At 35.6% G+C, this 19,525-nt stretch overlaps 1 protein-coding gene across 1 annotated transcript in view; it reads right to left on the bottom strand.

Annotated features, from left to right (window-relative positions):
* The window catches only part of PDE1A (phosphodiesterase 1A), a 265,239-nt gene extending 246,201 nt beyond the window's left edge, over positions 1-19,038 (bottom strand). Inside the window, exon 1 of the mRNA XM_027126564.1 lies at positions 18,591-19,038. Coding sequence (XP_026982365.1) covers positions 18,591-18,643 — 53 coding nt within the window. The 5' untranslated portion in view covers positions 18,644-19,038. The remainder of the gene's footprint in view (positions 1-18,590) is intronic.
* Positions 19,039-19,525: the final 487 nt, after the last annotated feature.

Here is a 19,525-nt window from a genome sequence, read left to right as displayed (position 1 = left end):
AAAACCCGAACGAACTTTTTGGCCAACCCAATATATATATACACATAGACACATACTATATATACACATGATATATACATGTATATATAATAATGTATATAGATATGTAGATAATTAAAACTCAGTACCATGGCGATTATTTGGGAGTTATACCAATTATTTAGGAGTTAGGAGGAGTTAGGGCTGTTTAGCATTGCTGGCACACGGTAATAATAAAAAGAAAACCGAGCTATAGCAGGTTATTATTGTTTTTAAATTCTCTATGGAAAATGTCAGTCACAGTGCCTGCACCTAAGGACAACTGCCTCCCTGCCCCACAAGGCACTGCTACTGGTTTGAGCCAATGGGATTTAGCCAATTAATTTATGTAAAAATAATAATTTTTAAAGTTCTTGTCAATAAAAAAAAACAGTGGCTCCCCAATGTTCCCTCCATATTTTATTCCCCCACACTATTACTCCCAGCTATTTTAGACAGTACAGTATTTAGACTTTGCATAGATTGTGTAGTCTGGCAGATGTGAGTTTGAATTCCGGCTCTGCTACTTCCTAGCTTCCTAGCTGTGTGATTTTAAGCAAGTTAGCTACCCTTCTGAGCTTCACTGTTAATTTTTCAACTTTAAAAAATACTCACTAGCATGACATAACTTACATACATACCAAACAAAAGGCACTTTTACGTCTTAGGTGCTCATTCAACGTAACTATCATGATTATCCCTTCGCCTTGGTGCTGGACCTGCCATCTGCCGCAGACTCCTAAATACCTTGGGCAGCAATCACTTGTGATAACTGGTGGACTAAATAGAGGGTTTATTTTATTTTCCTAAAATACATTTAAAATTAATTGTGATATCTTTCCTGCTAAAAATCTACTTTCTTATAAACTATTTATATAAATGATCTATACTCATTGCTCCTTCTTTAGTACTACATAGTTTCCTGCTTTCTTCTATTCTTCTAAAGGTCTCACTTAAATGTTACCAACAGAGATCAACTCTATGGCCTTTGCTCATTCTCACAAAGGTGTTCACAAAATTCAGGAGCTGCAAAATTCACTTGAGGCCAATTCACTCACCTTTCAGAGAGAAAACTGAAGCTCAGAATGGTGACGTGATTTGTCTCACTAGGTAGAGGCTGGGCAGAGACACAGATCTGTTCCAAAGCAAGACTTTTTGTTCCAGCTTCGTTACTGTCGGTTGCTGCTCTGTGGCTCTCTGGTGACTTCCTCCATTCCTCTCTAATTCTCCTCTCTCCTCCTAACACTGGCCATGTCTCTTGTTTCCATATGATATTTCCTAATGAATGGTTTCTAAGTTTATACTTTCTAAGAATAAATTTGTGAAAAAATTCAAAATTGTATAATAAACAATTTACTATTTTACCAATATCAACTAATTTACCATTTTAAAATGCACCCACAGTTTGAAACCGTGAATAAACATTTATTAGAGTATAATTTATCTTATATAAGGCCTGATATGACTTGGTATAAGTCTTGATATGACTTGTTCCCAACTATAAAATAATGATTGGCAATCTAAATATGAATGTGGGAATATCTCTCTAATGAACATACAAAAATTGCAATACAAGTAATACATGGGTATATAATAGAATAATATAACTGGGATCACATGGTCTGTGTCATTATGTGTAAAGCATTTCCATTTCTCAAACTCTGCTTCATGAGACTAGTATAATCACTTTCATTAATAACGTAGAATAATAAAACTTGCTAGATATGTGGACAAACATAGAAAATTTAAAAATTAAATGTATGCCCATCAACTTCTAATTGTCCTCTACATTTATTAATAATTTCTTTGACAGGTTTCCATTAACAGGGCACAGAAGAGAAGCATTGTTCATTCCTTTTATGCCCACCCACACCATGCAAAGTCATCTGCAAAGTGTATACCCCTCAAAGCTGCTCTAGCACCACCACCAGGTTTTCTCTGAAGCTTCATCTGCAGTCAGTTAATATGGAATGTGTAAGTCTTTCCCCAAATAGAAAATGCTCCAGTTTTTTTTTCTAACTTCTTAGTAAGTTGTAACATTCATACTGAAAATTACACAAATCATAAGTGTTAGCTTGATGAATTTTTAAAAATTAAATATAACCAGAAGCCACATTAAAAAAACAAAAAACAAATGTCACCAAGGCCCAGAATCTTCTCTCATGCTTCCTTCAAGGGATTCCAAAGGTAACCACTTTTTTGACTTTTAATACCTATATTAGTTTTGCCTGTTCCTAACCCTTGAATGGAATTATACAATATGTACTCTTTTGTGTCTGGCTTCTTTTATTCAACAGATCTTTGAGATATTAGCCCATATTATTGCATATATTTATGGTTCATTGTTTCTCATGGCTTTATAGTATTCCACACAATGTACTTACGCTTTCTACTGTTGAAGAGCACTTGATGGTATTTTATTTCAGTTTATTACAAATAGTGCTTTTAAGAACATGCTTGTACAGGTCTTTGATGAATATATGATATATATGTGCTTGTCTTGGGTAAACACCTAGGAGTGAAATTTCTGGGTGTACATATGTTGAGCTTCAGTAGATGCTGCAAACAGTTTTCCAAAGCTGTACTTATTTTCAGTCCCACCAATCATGTATGAGAGTTTTGATTTCTCTAAATCAATGGATTCTCAGTTGGGCATGATTTTATACTACAAGGAATATTTGTTAATGCCTGGAAACCTATTTCTCATTGCAACTGGGGGTATATTACTGCCATCATGTGGGTAGGGGCCAGGGATGTTGCTCAACATCCTATAATGCACAAGACAGTCCCTTGCAACAAAGATTTGATCTAGCATTGAGGCTGAGAAACTCCGCTCTAAAGCCTCACTAGCCCTGGGTAAATTTTTGGTTTTCACATTTAGCCATTCCAGAAGGCACATCATTGCATTTCCTTATGATTTTAATTTGCATTATATGACAACTAAATACAGTCATTTTCAAGTTTGAGACTTGGTCCATAGGTGGCAGTCCAATTCAGGTTCCCAAGAAAGCTACTTCAAACTTCCACCCTAAACTAAATAGCCCTCTTTATTTATTAAATCTTTGACCCTAGAGCATAGGCTCTGGAGTCAGGTGGACCTGGCTTTGATTCCAAATTTTTCTACTTAAGAAAGTTATTTAACCTCACTGAACTTCAGTTTCTTTATCTGTAGTATCGGGGTATTAATGCCCACATTCTAGTGTTACTCTTACTATTAGATACAATAGGTAGGTAAAATCCCTGGTTCACAGTAGATGCTCAATAGGGATTATTACCTTGGGCTAGAAGCATAAGAGATGCAAAGAAATTAGACTAGAAAGAACACTAGATTGAGAGTTAAGACTTGTGTTCTAGTCCTGATTCTGACCTGACTCTGTAGTTGTGAGAACTTGGTCAAAACATTTAATGTCTTAAAGTTTTTTGTTTATTCATCTATGAAATAAGAGAGTTGCACTAGACATAAGGTTTTTTCAACCTGATCATTTTATAATTCTATAAACATGACAAAGCCTCAGTCATCAATAAGTTTATAATAAGGGAAGATAAGATATGCACTAAATAATAAATTATTATACCAATTTCTTACAAATATGCTCAGAAATACAGAGCTATGAGAAAAAAAAGTGTTACTATCATTAAAGCACAAAAGCAGAGAAGCTTATTTTTGCTGGAAAGATCAGGGAACACTTCATGAAGACAGTAGCATTTGAATTAGGACTTGAAGCATGGACTTGAAGAGGACAGAGAGTAAATTCAGACAGGAGATGGAGGAGAGGCACTGAAGTAGAGGAAGCAGAGTGGGCATAAGCTCAAGAAGGGAAGTATAAGACAGTCCTAGGGGACAATGAGTCATCCAAAATGATTGTAGCACGGGATTTGTGAAAGGAGGAAGGAGATGAGGTAAACGAACAGTAGGTATAAAGTGTTTGGAATGCCAGAAGAGTCAATATGTCACTTAGTTGAAAATGAAGGGTCATTGAAAATTATGGAAGGTAGTGACATAACCATGACAAAGCTCTAAAGACTAATCTGATAACTCTAGAAACAAGGAACTGTGAAAGGAAGGGGTGGAGATTAGAAGGTCAATTTGGAAAATATAACATTTTAGATAAGGGGGAAAAGGTTTTGAAGTAAAAAGTCACAAAGAGGAGAGAAATATGTAATTTTCTAAGGACATAACTGAAAGGACTTGATATTTGTTTTGTTATGGAAGATAAGAAGTAGGGAGGCAACAAAAATAACTGAGATTTCAAGTCTAAATGGCAAGAGGGAAACATTTTATGCTTTCCTTAATAGCTGTCAACAAAGTAGCTGGGTTTAGGCTGTTCGTCTAAGCAATATTTCTCAAACGACAGTTTACTGGAGACTTTAATATCTTTGTAGATATTTAACACAAAGATTTCCACTATCAATTTAGGAAACACTAAATATCATATCATCCTCTTAAATATTTACGTTTTACATAAACATAATAAAGTTCTAGGAAATAGTGTAGTAATGTGTGTGTGTGTACATTGTGTAAAACTATTAACTCTCATGGGCACTAATGTTGCAAGAGACAAGCACACATATGCTCCTGAAATTACTCTTATAGAGTATGTGTTATAATAAATCTCTTTGTGACAGATTAGTATCAGGTATCAGGAGGTCATTCAGGTGAAACATGTCTGAGATGGGAAGATACTGTCACTCTGGATAGAGCTGAGATCTACAAATGTAGATTTAGGAATCACCTAACAGAGAAGATAATTGAGATTATGAAAGGAGATAGTTTTGCAAGAGACTGGAGAAAGTAATGAGAGGATGTGGAAGCAACAGGCAGTCTACATTTTAAAAACTAATGAATGGAAGAGAGATTGAACAGTAACTTGATGGAGTAGAAAACCTCAGGGAAAATTATTTTAGAATGAGCTCTTCAAGTTACTCAATAAGTTATGGAGATGTCACCTAAACATTCTAGTCTAAGACAAGTCTTAAACATGGCATTCCAGATCCTTCCCTTGGCATCTGAATCTTTAAGGGAAAATTCAGAACTAATACTCCACCTGGAAGTCCTAAGGCCATTGTCTCCTCAGAGTTAAACTCACAGCTCTAAGGTGGCCTTAAATGTTCTAATGTTTAGAACACTTCGGAGGTAGAACACCTCAGGATAACACACTAATAGGCATAACCATTAGTTTTCTGAGTAATGCTAGGCATTCTGGGGTCTGGCAGCAGAGGAGGAGGAAAGAAAAGAGCAGAGAGTGGGAAGGAGCAACAATCATATTTTTATCTAGACATTTATGAGAGAAACAAGTTAAACAATTAGATGTAAGCTAGAGTCCTTCACCAGCGCAGCATTGACATAGACTCCATTAAATGGGGCTAAATTCCCAACTGCGCTAATAAGAGAGAGGAAAACATTGTGTTGGTAGGTAAGAAGAAGGATTAAGCAGAACAAATTATCCTGATGATATACATCGATGAAAATTATTCAACTTTAACGATTCAACTTCCACATGAGTTTGTCTAAAAGCTGGTATACAGAATTAATAAGAACTTTTATATAAAGTTTAGGTAAATGGTTATTTAGTAAGAACAGCTGTTTAGAATGTAGTCAGAATGTAGTCAGAAAGTGTTTTCCATTGTTTAAATAAGCAAATGTCAAGAAATAATGAATCTAGTCTAGAAATGGAATGTATTTTAAACAAATTGTGTCTTTACCACCCTGTACCACAAAACCAAATATCTTTTTTTTTAATTTTATAAATATTTGATTCTTAAGACAGAGAAAATAGCCTTATAAGGGCACTGTATTGTTTGCCTAATAGAATGTGGGATTTATTTTCCCTCTAAAAAATAGATTCTTAGTATAATATTTTAGAAAAACTATCACAATAAAGAAAAATACTTTTAAATAACAAAACATGGGAGTTTTATGGCACTCAAGAATGACCTTAAATACATTAAAATAAAACACCATCAAAACAGTAAATTTCAAGCATTTTGAGTGTTAGGATATTTACCGAAAGTAAAGCCTGAGAAAAAAAGATTAATAAGGTGGCAACTGTCAAATTATATTTTAATCATTTCTATTAATGAATTCATAATGAAGTCACAGTGAAAGTTAGTTCTAGTCTTACACAATCTAGAAGCCACATCCTTCAGTATCTGCAAGGGTCTTTCTGCTACCTTGGAAAATGCAGTTTATATTATGGTAGAAACAAATCTCTTCTGTTTAGAAACACTTTCAAGTAACTGCCTGAACTTTACCTTTCTATTCCCTCCTCTTTACTTCTAGAGACAGTATTTTATATCCTAAAATTCCTAGTAAGGGCCTCATATGTGCCATGTCAAACCTATGTTTGTGGGCTTCCCTGGTGGTGCAGTGGTTGAGAGTGCGCCTGCCGATGCAGGGGACACGGGTTCGTGCCCCGCTCCGGGAAGATCCCACATGCCGCGGAGCGGCTGGGCCCGTGAGCCCTGGCCGCTGAGCCTGCGCGTCCGGAGCCTGTGCTCCGCAGCGGGAGAGGCCACAGCAGTGAGAGGCCCGCATACCGCAAAAAAAAAAAACAACAAAAAACCTGTTTGTAAAGTCCTCACAGTAAATCATACGGCTCAGAGGACACATAGTAATTTACTTTTGCTCATTTTTTTCCCCTTGCTTCACCTCCAGAAAAGAAAATTTTCATGTATATCGTGTGTATTAAATAATTCTGAGTAGCTAAAAAATTTTTAAATGATTCAGGTCACTTCGTTGGCAAGTGAGAATGTGTTATACCTCAAGGAATGATTGTATAGCTGCCCTGACATACACATTAAGGTCTCCTAACAGTATTTGTTAGGAAGGTGCAATCTGTAATAGAAGCCACACTTAACTGCTTGTTCTTAATGTCAGTACTCTTCAATGTTTCTTCCTCTGACTTGCTGTGACCCCTTGAGCCTCAATTTCTTTCTTCACCTATGAAATAGGGATCTATATAGTTTTCATTCTATTTCATAAGGATATCATGTGAACAGGTAGTATAACAGATGTAAAAATAATTTTTTAAACCCTTGATATGGGATTCTACACAAGCATAAGCCATCATTATTCAATATGGAGTTATTTGTAGATTGAAGAGTCTACATTTCACTAAGCATGAATTTAAGGGCAATGCTTCTGTTAAAAAAGCAAAAGAGTTGGGTAAAATGCTGCCAAACTTGTGTGTACAGTGATACCTGGGTGTGATAATCCACACATAGCTCCCATCTGTTATTTCTTAATTTGCCCTCAGCTGTTTCAATAATGTGACGTTGTTCATCACTTCTCAATCTTTTCAAAATATTTCTTTTCCTTTTTTTAAACTCACACCATCACAGTTATGTAACAGAACATTAACTATTCTCTCAACTAGGCAACATTTTTTTTGCTTAAGCTTCTCTAAGAGTAGATAAAAAATGTTAACTATGGAGAAATTTCTTGGGGTCAGACTATATTCTAGGTAACATAAGAAAAGAAGTAATTAAAGGATGAAAACAAGACTACCCGAAAACAAAATGAATTTCAGAAAAATAAAGGAGACATTTTCTGAAAAAATTTAGGGGAACAAAAATGTGTACTTTGAAACATTAATTTCTGGAGATACTAATAAGCATTATATAGAAATAGAATATGATTTGGGAAATACTGGAGTAAACAATCTTATTTTACTGCACGAATTCTAATATTCTTTGTAAATCTCTAAGAGGAGAATGAGTATGACAGGCAGTATTTTCCAAACTTATTTGATGTTTCGTTCAGAGTATCTCAGGGGGATAGTGCCCTATGATGAAAAAGCATTTTGGAAATACCGAGCTCAGGAGTTTGGTTCATCAGGTTTGTCGGTTTTAACAACAGACCAGATGGGTGCCAGCACATATTTACAAAATAAATGCAGTATGGCCCTTGACTCGCTAGCCCTAACCAAACTTTCAGCTACACATCTTTTCCACCCACAGAAGCTCAGCTCTATGCTGGCCATTCAGGAGTTCTCCCTATTGGCAAAACTCTCCCAAACACTTATGAACTTTTATATTCCCATGTCTTTGCTTATGCCATGCCATCTTTTTGATGTCCTTTCTTTCTGCTACTTGCCTGTCAAAAGCCTAGGCACCCTTCAATGTTCATTCTCAATTGTTCCTCCCTCTTATGTCATTGTCTTTCATGTGTGCTTCTCTTTAAGGCAGTAGCTCTCAAACTTGGCTATACATTAGAAATACCTAGAGAGTTTTAAAAAAACACTGATTCCTGAGTCTCATCCAGCAATTTTGATATAATAGGTCTGAGATACAACCCTGGTATTGGGATTTTCAATTCCCCAGTGATTGTAAGACAGCCAATGCTGAGAACAATTGCTCTGGAGTCCATGGTAATTTGTCTCTGTACTTTATAGACCTACATCCTAAAAAAGGGTTTCAGATTTTTTAGAGGAGAAACTTAGCCCTCTTCATAGGCACAGATTCTCTGTACCCATAGACATTTTTGAATGAAAAAAGAAAGTACTGTATGATCTCACCTATATGTGGAATCTAAAACAAAACAAAGCAAAAAACAAGCTCATAGATACGGAGCACAGACTGGTGATTGCCAGAGGTGGGAGAGTAAGGGGAGGTGATATACTGCTTCACATAGAATATGTTTTTTTTTTTTTTTTTTTTTTTTTAGAATATGTTTTACCTGTTTATTAAATTAACAAAATTCATTTCACCTGAAAAAAATTATTGGGCTTACATTTCCAATGTTGATCCTAATTTTATTAAAAGGTTTTCCAAACTACTCTACTTTTCCATTCCTATTTTATGTAAATTATATCATTAAGGAAAGTGGCTCCCAATCTAGCTGTCAATCAGCATAGAACAGGGAGCATGAAGAAATAATCAAAGCTTTCTACTCCCAGACCTACTGAAGCAGAATCCCTGAGGTTAATTTCAGAAGTTTGTTTTGTTTTGTTTTAGTTTGGTGTAGTTTAGTTTAGTTCAGTTTAGTTCTGTAAGCTGCAATTCTAATGTCAGTAGCAAACATTCATTTTGTGAATCAATGACTTAAAAGAGAAATTTTGTAATTAGTGCTTTTATGAAAACATTTACTCATTATGGTAGTGTTTGGGAGGGTTCAGTAATAGAAAACAATACCATAAATCTATCCCATAAAAATAAATCATTTTTAAAAGATAATAATCATAAATCCCTAGAGAATACACATTATGGATGAGACGAATATTATTCAAATGCATAAGAAAGTATTATTTTATTTTACTATTTACAAGGCCTTCTTTCCATGTCTTAGTTTTAATGGAATTGTAATCGAATTGCCAAAAATTATATACTTAACTATAGTCAGCTTTTATTAAAACAACTAATTTTCTCAAGTCTGTTAGCATGACACTTGGTAAAATCAATTCTCCAAGAGGAGTCAGGAAAGTATAGGTCATTATGTGTGTAATAGCTCATGTTTTAGGCAATTAGGGGAAACTTTTTTAACTTTAAACTTTTTTAAACTTTTTAAACCAGGAATCTCAGGCATGCTATAACCCTGGAGTCAGGTAAGGCACATTTGACCCATCAGCCACCAAAGGGTCAACTAGACTTCACTATTCTGTTAATATATATTTTTTCCTATTCTCCCTGGTCACTCAGATAACTTTAACAGCATGAAAGAAAAATTCAAATTATTGCTGTATCTTCAATGGCTGAATGAACTATGGCTGGACTAAAGGAAAGAAGAATCAGAAAGAGCATAAGAGCTTTTGGAGAGCATTAATTGTATTAATTAATGTGTTTCCTTTTATTAATGCCCTCCCCCACCAATTCTGGGCTTGGTCTTATAACTTTCTGATTTTTCCAATGAGAAGTAGCAACTTGACTCAATCAGAGACTTGAAAAAGTGTGAGTTTATCCTTCTTTTCATGAATTCCTTTTATTACCGTGAGAACATGTCCAGTCTAGCCTGCTGGAGGGATAAGAGGTACACGTGGAGGAAACCCAAGTTGTATAACCAAGGTCCTCCTAGACCAGGCAGCTCACAGCAGACCCACCATCTGGCCACAGATGCATGAGAAAGCTTCATTGAGATCAACCGACTTTGGCACAGATCACAGAACCACCCAGCTAATCTATAGACTCATGTCATTTTAAGTCGCTATGCTTTAGGGAGATTTAAAAACAGTGATAGCTGACACAATTGTCTTCAGTGTTTGAAAGGCTGTCCTGTGAAAGAGAACATTTGGATCCTTCTTGTGCCAGTTCTACTAAGAGAGAAAAAGTTGTATTGATAGGAAGACAGATTTCTACTTGAGAAAGTACTTTCTAACAAGTCATAGTTGTTCAAAGATATCAACATTGAATTCCCTGATTCTAGGATAATTCAAGTTGGGGCTAAAATGAATGCATTTTATTCATTCAACAATTATATATTTCTTCACCTATTCCTTTAATGCTACAAAATTATATACAGATTATCAGTATAAGTATGTTGTGGAGTATATTGGTTTTCTCATTCTTTAACTGGTATTAGAAACAAGAGCCAAGTACCCACTCCTCTAGTAATCCTCTTGGATGTAGATGCCAGAATTTTCATCCAAGATTTATTGGCCATCATTCACCCTGAAAATGGAGAGATGACCACTATGTGGACCTAAGGAAACAAATTATTCATTCTATCATTCATTCGTTTGAAGGGTCACCAGCTAACAGGCTTCAGTTGGATTTTGTTCAGTCTATCAGTGTTTTTAAAAATGTGAAACCAAATGTTTTGTGTTTTCCATCTATCACAGTTCCCAGCACTTCCTGTTTCAAACATTTACAGTACTGACCTGGTCCCTTTAGGTATTTAAGTTTAAAGACTTGGTAAGTTCTTACTTATGACTCACATTCTACCAAAAGTTATAGGAAATACAGAGATTCAATATGGATTCCAGCCTTAGGAATCCTACAGTATTGGAGGAGAGTTGATCCCCTTAAGTAATTATAACAGACTGGAGTGAAATGTGCATTAAAAGAGATGCAGATAAAATGACATGGGATCACAGAATTAGAAACAATTGGATGCAGCTGGACTGAGAAGCCAATGCTTAATTAGTGGGCACAGAAATTACAGAGTCTCTTTTTCTATTAGTTGTTTCTCAAAGACACCATCACTGGAATGGTTATAAGCATTTGAAATCTTCCTTACAGATCTCCAACAGACAGGTGGTCCAGATTATCACATCCCTAATTTCATCCAAATTTTAATTTAATGATACAATTTAAAAGTGACTTGACCTACTACAATTTTCTTTTCTTTCTTTAATTAGGACTCAGAAAATCGCCACATTTGTATGTTAAAGATACAACCCTACTGTTCTTCATTACCACAGGTCTTCAAACAATTTGTTCCAAGCTCTTTGATCCTTAAAAATGTCAAATTAAATATTAATATTTTTAAATCTGAAGCGATGATTTTCATAATAAAAGCCCATGACCTTCAATGCCTAAAAACAATTTGTTAATGAGTATATAATTAATATTTAAATACCTGTTTTGATGTAATAACACTTCTAAAAATAACATCCTAAGATCCTAAAAGCTAGAGTCACCAAAACACCAAAAATGGACACAAATTTGACTCAGAATTTACAGTTCTCCATAACAAAAAATATGACTCTAATGGAGCAGGCTTGGGACGTTACAAAGGTAACTCTGGAAGCTTTATCATCTGTTCCTTCAAATGCACTGTGAATTGCCCCCTACACTTCCAGCAGCTCCAATTCAGGAAACGTTGGATTTCTCTCAATTAGAGATCAGGTCCAAGTGGCCTTAATCAAATACATAAACAAACTGAAGCTTTCCCATGAGAACGATCAAAATTATGTCATGTTGAGTCACAGAACCAAAGAGACTAGGTTTATAAATACTGCAGACTTCTTTAAGCTTATTCTCTATAAACCTACAGGTCATCTTTAAACTTACTATTATTTTTTCATTGCTATTATTATTATTTTTCATTGTTTTTTACCTAAAACTATAGGTAACAGGCTGATTATTCCAAATATTAAATTTTCCAGATGGTATAAAGCCGTTAAAATTATCCCCACTAGATCATTTTACCTGCATAATCTTGATTTTCCTCAATTCAAACATTTCAGATCTTTGAAAAGCAGTTTCTAATCATACCGATGTCCTAGATGAATGCAAACAGCACCAAGAACCTCTAGCTTAGAAAACAAAATTTGCATAGTTCCTGAGTGAGAGCTGCTTTCCCATGTTTTAATCTATTCCTTTTTCCTGGATCCATACCCCAAATTATTATGAATTTAATACTTCCTCATGAACTTGCCCTGAAGAATATATGCTTGTACCTTGTCTAAAAATATGCTAAGATTTTGATGAATAGTAGCTCTTGGTATTGTTACCACCTACTGCTGTTGCTGCCACTAGTGATGATAAGTTTATTGGACATAATTGAAATTTTTGTAAACTGTGGGTGAAATAATATCAGAAGGACTGAATTACTTCCTGACTTTAAAATGTATGACAAATTACAGTTTATCTATTTGTGATGACCATTTAAAAGTTAGAGCTGGGCTTCCCTGGTGGTGCAGTGGTTGAGAGTCTGCCTGCCGATGCAGGGGACATGGGTTCGTGCCCCGGTCCGGGAAGATCCCACATGCCGCGGAGCGGCTAGGCCCGTGAGCCATGGCCGTTGAGCCTGCGCGTCCGGAGCCTGTGCTCCACAACAGAAGAGGCCACAACAGTGAGAGGCCCGCGTACCGCAAAAAAAAAAAAAAAAATTAGAGCTACTTTTATCTCAACTGGGGTAAAAAAAGGCACCACAATGTCTGACAGTTTTTTCCTTGATAAACATTTCCTGTCTTACATTCAAATGTATTTGTTGTTTTACCCTGATCTTTGTAATTTATTTTAAAGATCAATTGTGTCTATTCCTTCCCTATAAGTCATACAACGACCTTTGACCAGCAGAAACAACATCTTGACCTAGACAACTAAAAGATTAATTTGTAATGAACATGTCTGTTATAAAATATACTTGTTCTTCTATTAATTAGCATTGTGTCTGATAACGTCATAGACTTTAAATTCATATCACTATGTCTATTTTCCAGAAGTTTTTTTTTTTTAACATCTTTATTGGAGTAAAATTGCTTTACAATGGTGTGTTAGTTTCTCCTTTATAACAAAGTGAATCAGTTATACATATACATATATCCCCATATCTCTTCCCTCTTGCGTCTCCCTCCCTCCCACCTCCAGAAGTATTTTTCACTTTCATAGCAAGTGGAAATAACTTAAGTGTTAATTATTTTGTTCTATCAATCAATTGTCACTTACATAAAAATTATCATCTAAAAAAAACCCTGAAACTAAATTTCCAGTATATAACTATGTAGCCATTGCAAGTCAATTCATTTTCCTTTTTCTCTCTTTTTTTAAATAAATGAATTCACAATCTCCTAGAAACAAAAACTGGTAAAATATTTTCATAAATATAGAGTTATATTTTGGATTTGACTTACATGGAGCTTTTTCTTATGAGGAAATACATTTCATAAAAGAAAAGGTATTTAATATACCCTACTACTTTCACAGTTCACACTTTTTTTCCATGTAATTACTTTTCACTTTGATGACTTTATACTAAATACATTTCTCTCTAAAGTACACATTTTTTTGTGAGAAGGTGTTAAAAAGAGACAAAGCACAGAATGTCATAAATACTTAAATATTTATGAGACAAAAATGCCAATGTCCTATAATGTATTACAATTTGTTTAAATTTTGAAGTGATTTTGCATTTTATATTATTTGTTCACGTTTTCTATTGTTCCCAAAACACTGAAGGAAATGGGTCTGAAACATGGAATAATTAACACCTAGAAAACTACTGTAAATTGGCAAAGCAGTCAGGTGCTCCATTTTATTACTGTCTAAAAATCAGTAATATTACTGATTCCTTATTACTGTCTAAAAATCAGAAATGTGGTGTCATCCCTGCATATTAGCAACTTCTGATCTAGCTTTGACACTGATGTTAATACACTGAGCATAAAGTGGGACTAAATAAAAATGATTACAGTCCAAAAGGTATATGATTTTAAATATGTAACAGATATTTTATGCTATTCCTCTATAAAGAATAGATCACAACCTAGAAATTAGAATTCAGACCCAGCAATAGGGTACTAACCATCCCCAGTAGGTCACAAACAAACAAAATTAGGACCTCTTTTCTTTTCCTAGGCATCTCACTGCTTTCTACATCTTCATGTGAAGAGAATATGCTTGCCAAAAATACACTCAGAATTCCTCTGCTAACAGACACTTGTAAAAATAAAACTTTGAAAAGACATAAAGAGAAGAAACAGCATGTTCTAAATGCTATGAAGAACCCAACATGATTTTCATTGGTCTTGGGCCCTGGCAGCCATTTGACTTGTACTTTACTGGCTCAGCTCCTGGATGCGTAGACCGGTTCTCAATTCTAGGGCTGATGAAGAACTATTTGTATGATTTCATTTGTAGCTTTTTAGTGCTACTTCTAATGAGAAGTCACCCCAAAAATAACTTATCCACTTTTGAATTCTGAAAGAGGTTCAAAAGGTTGTTGGTTCTAAAAAATACTAAATAAGTCTTAACATGTAATAAGAGTTTCAATTTATTTTTTAATTCATTTTTCTACCTACTTTCAGAAAGAATTTAAAGCAACAAACAGAAAAAGAAAAGATGCACATACAATAGAGTATGATAAAATAAAATATCAAATCAAGTGGGAGGAGATAATTACAACAAAAACCCAGACTTAAACACTAAACACTTCATGGCAGTGAAATTCAGATAAGAATTATTTTCACTGATGCAATTTTATTAGGAGAAACAGATTTTTCGTGTATCAAAGTCTAAGATTGATTCATCCCCTGGGAATATAGAAAGTTCACTAAGCAATATGAGTATGCAATAAGATGGAAGTGTCTTCAGCAATTGTTTTACTGAAGTTACATAAAGGTACTTCATCTGAAATGTGCTGTAAATTGATGAATCTTTTTATATAAAGAGATTATGATTACTAGAGATAAAACTCTGTAGTAATACAGAAAAAGAAGTTTTTAAAGGTCTAAAGAATGTGTGTATCTGAGGGCTCTCATATCGTGTTGATTCATATCTTGGATTTTAAAGATCTATGCAATTTTATTTTCTAAGTGCTGAGGAACAAACTCAGTGTTGTTGATGGAAAACACATTAATACATGTTTTGTAACAGTGTTTCCTTCCTAGAAAATTACAATATAAAGCCTAAAGTGTTTCTCTTGAGTAAAGGGAGAACCATCTCTTCTTGGTACAAGTCTGAGCTACAAGAACATCTGCAGGCAGAACCACAAAATATGTCTGAGATGCATCATATATATATGCTCAGGACTGAATAGTCTCATTGATCCCAAAGTAACATGTGAAATGCATGAAAGAGATCATATATACTCCCGCCTCGGCCATAAAAGAAACTCTGCCTTTGTTCCTTGCTTCACAGATCTGACATGAAAATGTATATCTAAAATTTCCATGATAGACTTTTAAAATATAGATTTAATAACCTAACTATGTGAAATGATTTGAGAATCAGCACTGTAGGAGACACATTCTTAGAGACAGTTTCTTAATAGCACGTAAGATTCCTCCCAGACTTCCCAATAGCATACCGCAACGGAATTTCAATATTCATCATCTCCTCTAAAAATCTCTCAAATTTTTTACACCTGATGGATGACTTTTACTATCTGAAATTTAGGGAGATCATGTTGATGAAAAAGTGATATTAATTCAGTCTCAAAAATTAAATTTAAAAAATCTTGCTCTTATCTTTCTCAATTCACTTAGTACCAGATTAGTCTGAAATCTGTCTTTTCCATTATAATTTCCCACGATGCTGTTATCTCTTTTTTGGCACCCATGATCGGCCTGTGCCATGGTTACTTAGATATATACTAGATGATCTGCCTTGTGAGGGTCGGTAAGGTTTGTTTTTTATTATCATGTCTGGCCTCCCCAGTGCCATATCCCAGATTATGGACAGGTCTACTCAACCAGAGAATGCCAGGTGAATTGAATTAAAGCTGTGGGTTCAAGTCCAGAAGAAAGTAGCATGTATATAGAAATTTGAATGGTGTCAATATGTCAGATGTTCCTAAAATAAATTCTGGGCTGATCTCTCTTAAAGACTAAAATTTTAAATGAATTATTTATAAAAAGCAAAGATACTTCACAAATTTTCTGTTAAACTTGTAAACTAGCACATATGAAACATTCTAGCACAGATTTGCTTACCATGTGGATTGAGAAACAGTGTGCAAAGCCCTTAGGAAGCGGGGTGTACACAAGTACATACTGAGAAGGAAAGGTCTGGTACATGGGTCTCTGACCAGAAAGGGCAGGCCTAGAAGGATGTCTCAGTGTGAAAGGCTGGACAGCCCAGGAAGAGCCCAAGAGGACAAGGGAGCTGCGAAAGGAGGCTGACAAAGAAAATGAAGTGAGACATGGGATATGGGCCAAAGATGCCAACGCCAAGCTTAAACCACTTCCCAGCTTGCCCAAAAGCACAACTAGCTATTAGAAAGCCCATTACTAAAGAACAGCCTAAAACTTTCTCTGAGGAATTACATCTAGTCATTTGGATCGTTTAAGATACTCTCCACCTCCCTTTTCCTTCATCACAATCACATCCTGATTAAAGCAAAGTCAGCTGTCAACATGCCAGTTGACCAATCAGTCCCACCCTACATCTAGCCTTAATCTGTTTTCAGTCAGGGACCCATTTCAACACTTACTTGAAATAATTGCCTGGGTGAAAGTATGTCCTCTTTGGTAGCTGTGTTTTCTCTTCTAGGTCATCAGGATCATAAAGCAACCATTTGAATTTACCAAATTTTATTCTAATTATCTGGACAAAGAATCCCACCTTCCACAAAGGATCTGCTCTTTATATGAAAAATAACAGAAGCACAGTCGAATTGCAATTCCCCTGCGAGTGGCACCTTAGCATATAATTTATCAGGAGGAGACAAGGATTTGGCATAAACCAATGAAAGATCACCTGCCACAAATCACAACAGCTCCACAATGGAGTAATACACTAAAGTTGATGGCTAAGTGGATCTGATTTTATCCAACATAACCTTGCCCTCCTGAACGTCTGAAGGTGCCCTCTTCAAGCGATGCCTCAGTGCGGTTGAGTTTAGAATTATCTGTGCAACTCTCATACCTCTTTGAAGTCACACATGCACTTGAGAGAAAATAGAAGTGAATTATGTAGGGACTGGAAGAACTTTTCCAGTTCCTGCCATAAGAAATATGGCAGGCGAATACACATTTGCCGGGGGGGGGGGGTCATTTTGGATTTTTGGTTAAATTTACAAATGCATATATAAGTAGACACATTATATGAAATCCATAACATAGATTTAAAAATATTTATCTTCAAAAGGTTTTAAAACAGATTTGGGCTAACATTTTGTTTTAAGCATTGCAAGAGTATATTATTTTCTACTAATAATATTGTTGTAATGCTTAATCAATACATAAAATTGAAACATTTTATATAACTATACTCCTTGAGGCCCACTCTTATTCATTATTTAACAACGATGGAATGTCAGGAATTCCACCCATAAACTTCTATCATCCTGTTGTTAATTCAAGATCAACAACCAGTGGCTGCAAATTGACTTTAACATTTAGTATTGTTAACATGTAGTATCTTTGCTATATTTAAGATATTACCTGGGGGGAAACACAAATTTATTATACAATTAACTTTTTAAAATTGTCGTTTTAAGAGGCAGAAATTGTTTGTGTTCATTTTCTAGCTACTTTAAAATTCTTAATTCCTAATTCTGGATTCTAAAGCACATAACAGGTAACTAAAGAATCAGGAGTTATAGAGTCAATGAAGAAATTGCTGCTGTCTTAGAAAAAGAGTGTCTCTCCCCTCAAAATAAAACCTTAGCCCAATCCATTATACTAGATCTACATTCTGCCTGGCCCAAGATTCCACCCCAGTGTAAAATATCTCCTATTGCCCTACTGTTTCTTTAACTGCTATACAGATACTCCTGAACTAGCTGTAAGATGTACACACTCTAGTATAATAGCCATCAAGTTCAAATTTGTCTCCCCATATATTACTTCAAAAAAGTGTAGCATTCACAGCAGTGAAATACTACTTCTGAGCGAAATCAGTTGAAAGAACCAAGCACAACATTTCCCATTTACAGGGCTATGCAACCACTAGAAACAGGGAGGGATTGCATAATGTTTCAGAAGTTTTTCCAGTGCTATGTCATTCATGTGCATAAAAAGCTAATGCAATGCATTTCTAAAATACATTTTGAAGAATTAATAAAAGCTTGGGCATAGGGTTTCAGAAAATAGAAAATAAAAGGACTCCTTCAGTATGCATTAAATTAAACTTTAGGCACACTCTTTATTGCTTTGCCGTAGTTTAGTGCCAGAATTCCCAAGTTAAGTATGAAAAAGAGAAATTACTTTTCCTGATAGCCCTGGAGCCACCTAGGATGTAGCATGACTTACCTAAAGATGGGTCTTTGGAGATGTTTCCTCCTGATTGTGACATGGTCATCCATTTAAAGGTGAAAGTTTAACTTGTTCCTGGAAACCACTCCAGAAATCCAGGGAGAGAATGTGGAAGCTTATCCTGATCTATTGTGCTGCAAGGAGCCCAGAAGGAAAAAGTAGTTTTCTCTTTCTCTTTTTGGGTGCTCGAGAAAACTTCCCTGCTCTCTGCCAGCTGAGCAGTGTGTCCATAGAGGCCACATAAGACAGGCACGTTGGGGCACTCCCCCACAGAGCAGGGTGTGCAAAAACACCGAGTCACGTTGACATGGACAAGAGGAGTGCACAGGACCCTCAGAAACAGAACAAAACAAACAGAAACCTTCCTACCCCCGTGGCACCCAGGTAGGAGCTCCCTAGGTTATTGCAGCCATGAGAGCACTCCTTCCACATGCTGGTCAAGCTCGGAAAAGCTAAGTCCCTCCCTGTCTTTAAAACAGCCCGTTCTGAGGCTCAACTTTTTTCTTCAAAATAAAAGTTGTACAGCTGGTTCAGCAGTCCCATGTGAGTACCCTCTGAAAATTTGTTCTGTTAAAATAAGAACTGTATACAAATTAATGAAGAAAGATGGACTCAGGCTGCATGGCTGGCTTTGATTCAAGAGATTATAATTATTTTACAATCTTGCTTTTATTCTTGCTGGATGAAGTGTGGAGACGACTCAACGTTTTTGGCACTCATAACCTAATAACCTACACTTGGCTGAAGTCGAAGATGCCATTTCAACTGATAGAAACCCCTGTGAAGCTAGCCGGAGCTACAAAAGTTAGAAAAACAAAAATTTCTTAATTCCATCAGTGACATTGTACCCAGATATCTGTACCCAAGTGTAGCTTTCCAACTAAGAGGGGAAACTGCAAAAAAGATATGGAAACACACACACACACAAACAC

Source organism: Aethalodelphis obliquidens, unplaced genomic scaffold (genome assembly GCF_003676395.1).
Source record: "Aethalodelphis obliquidens isolate GAN/ISIS:26980383/991018 unplaced genomic scaffold, ASM367639v1 scaffold2, whole genome shotgun sequence".
NCBI classification, from domain to species: Eukaryota; Metazoa; Chordata; class Mammalia; order Artiodactyla; family Delphinidae; genus Aethalodelphis; species Aethalodelphis obliquidens.
The sequence above is the reverse complement of the archived record's forward strand: the minus strand, read 5'-3'. Positions and strand labels throughout refer to the sequence as shown.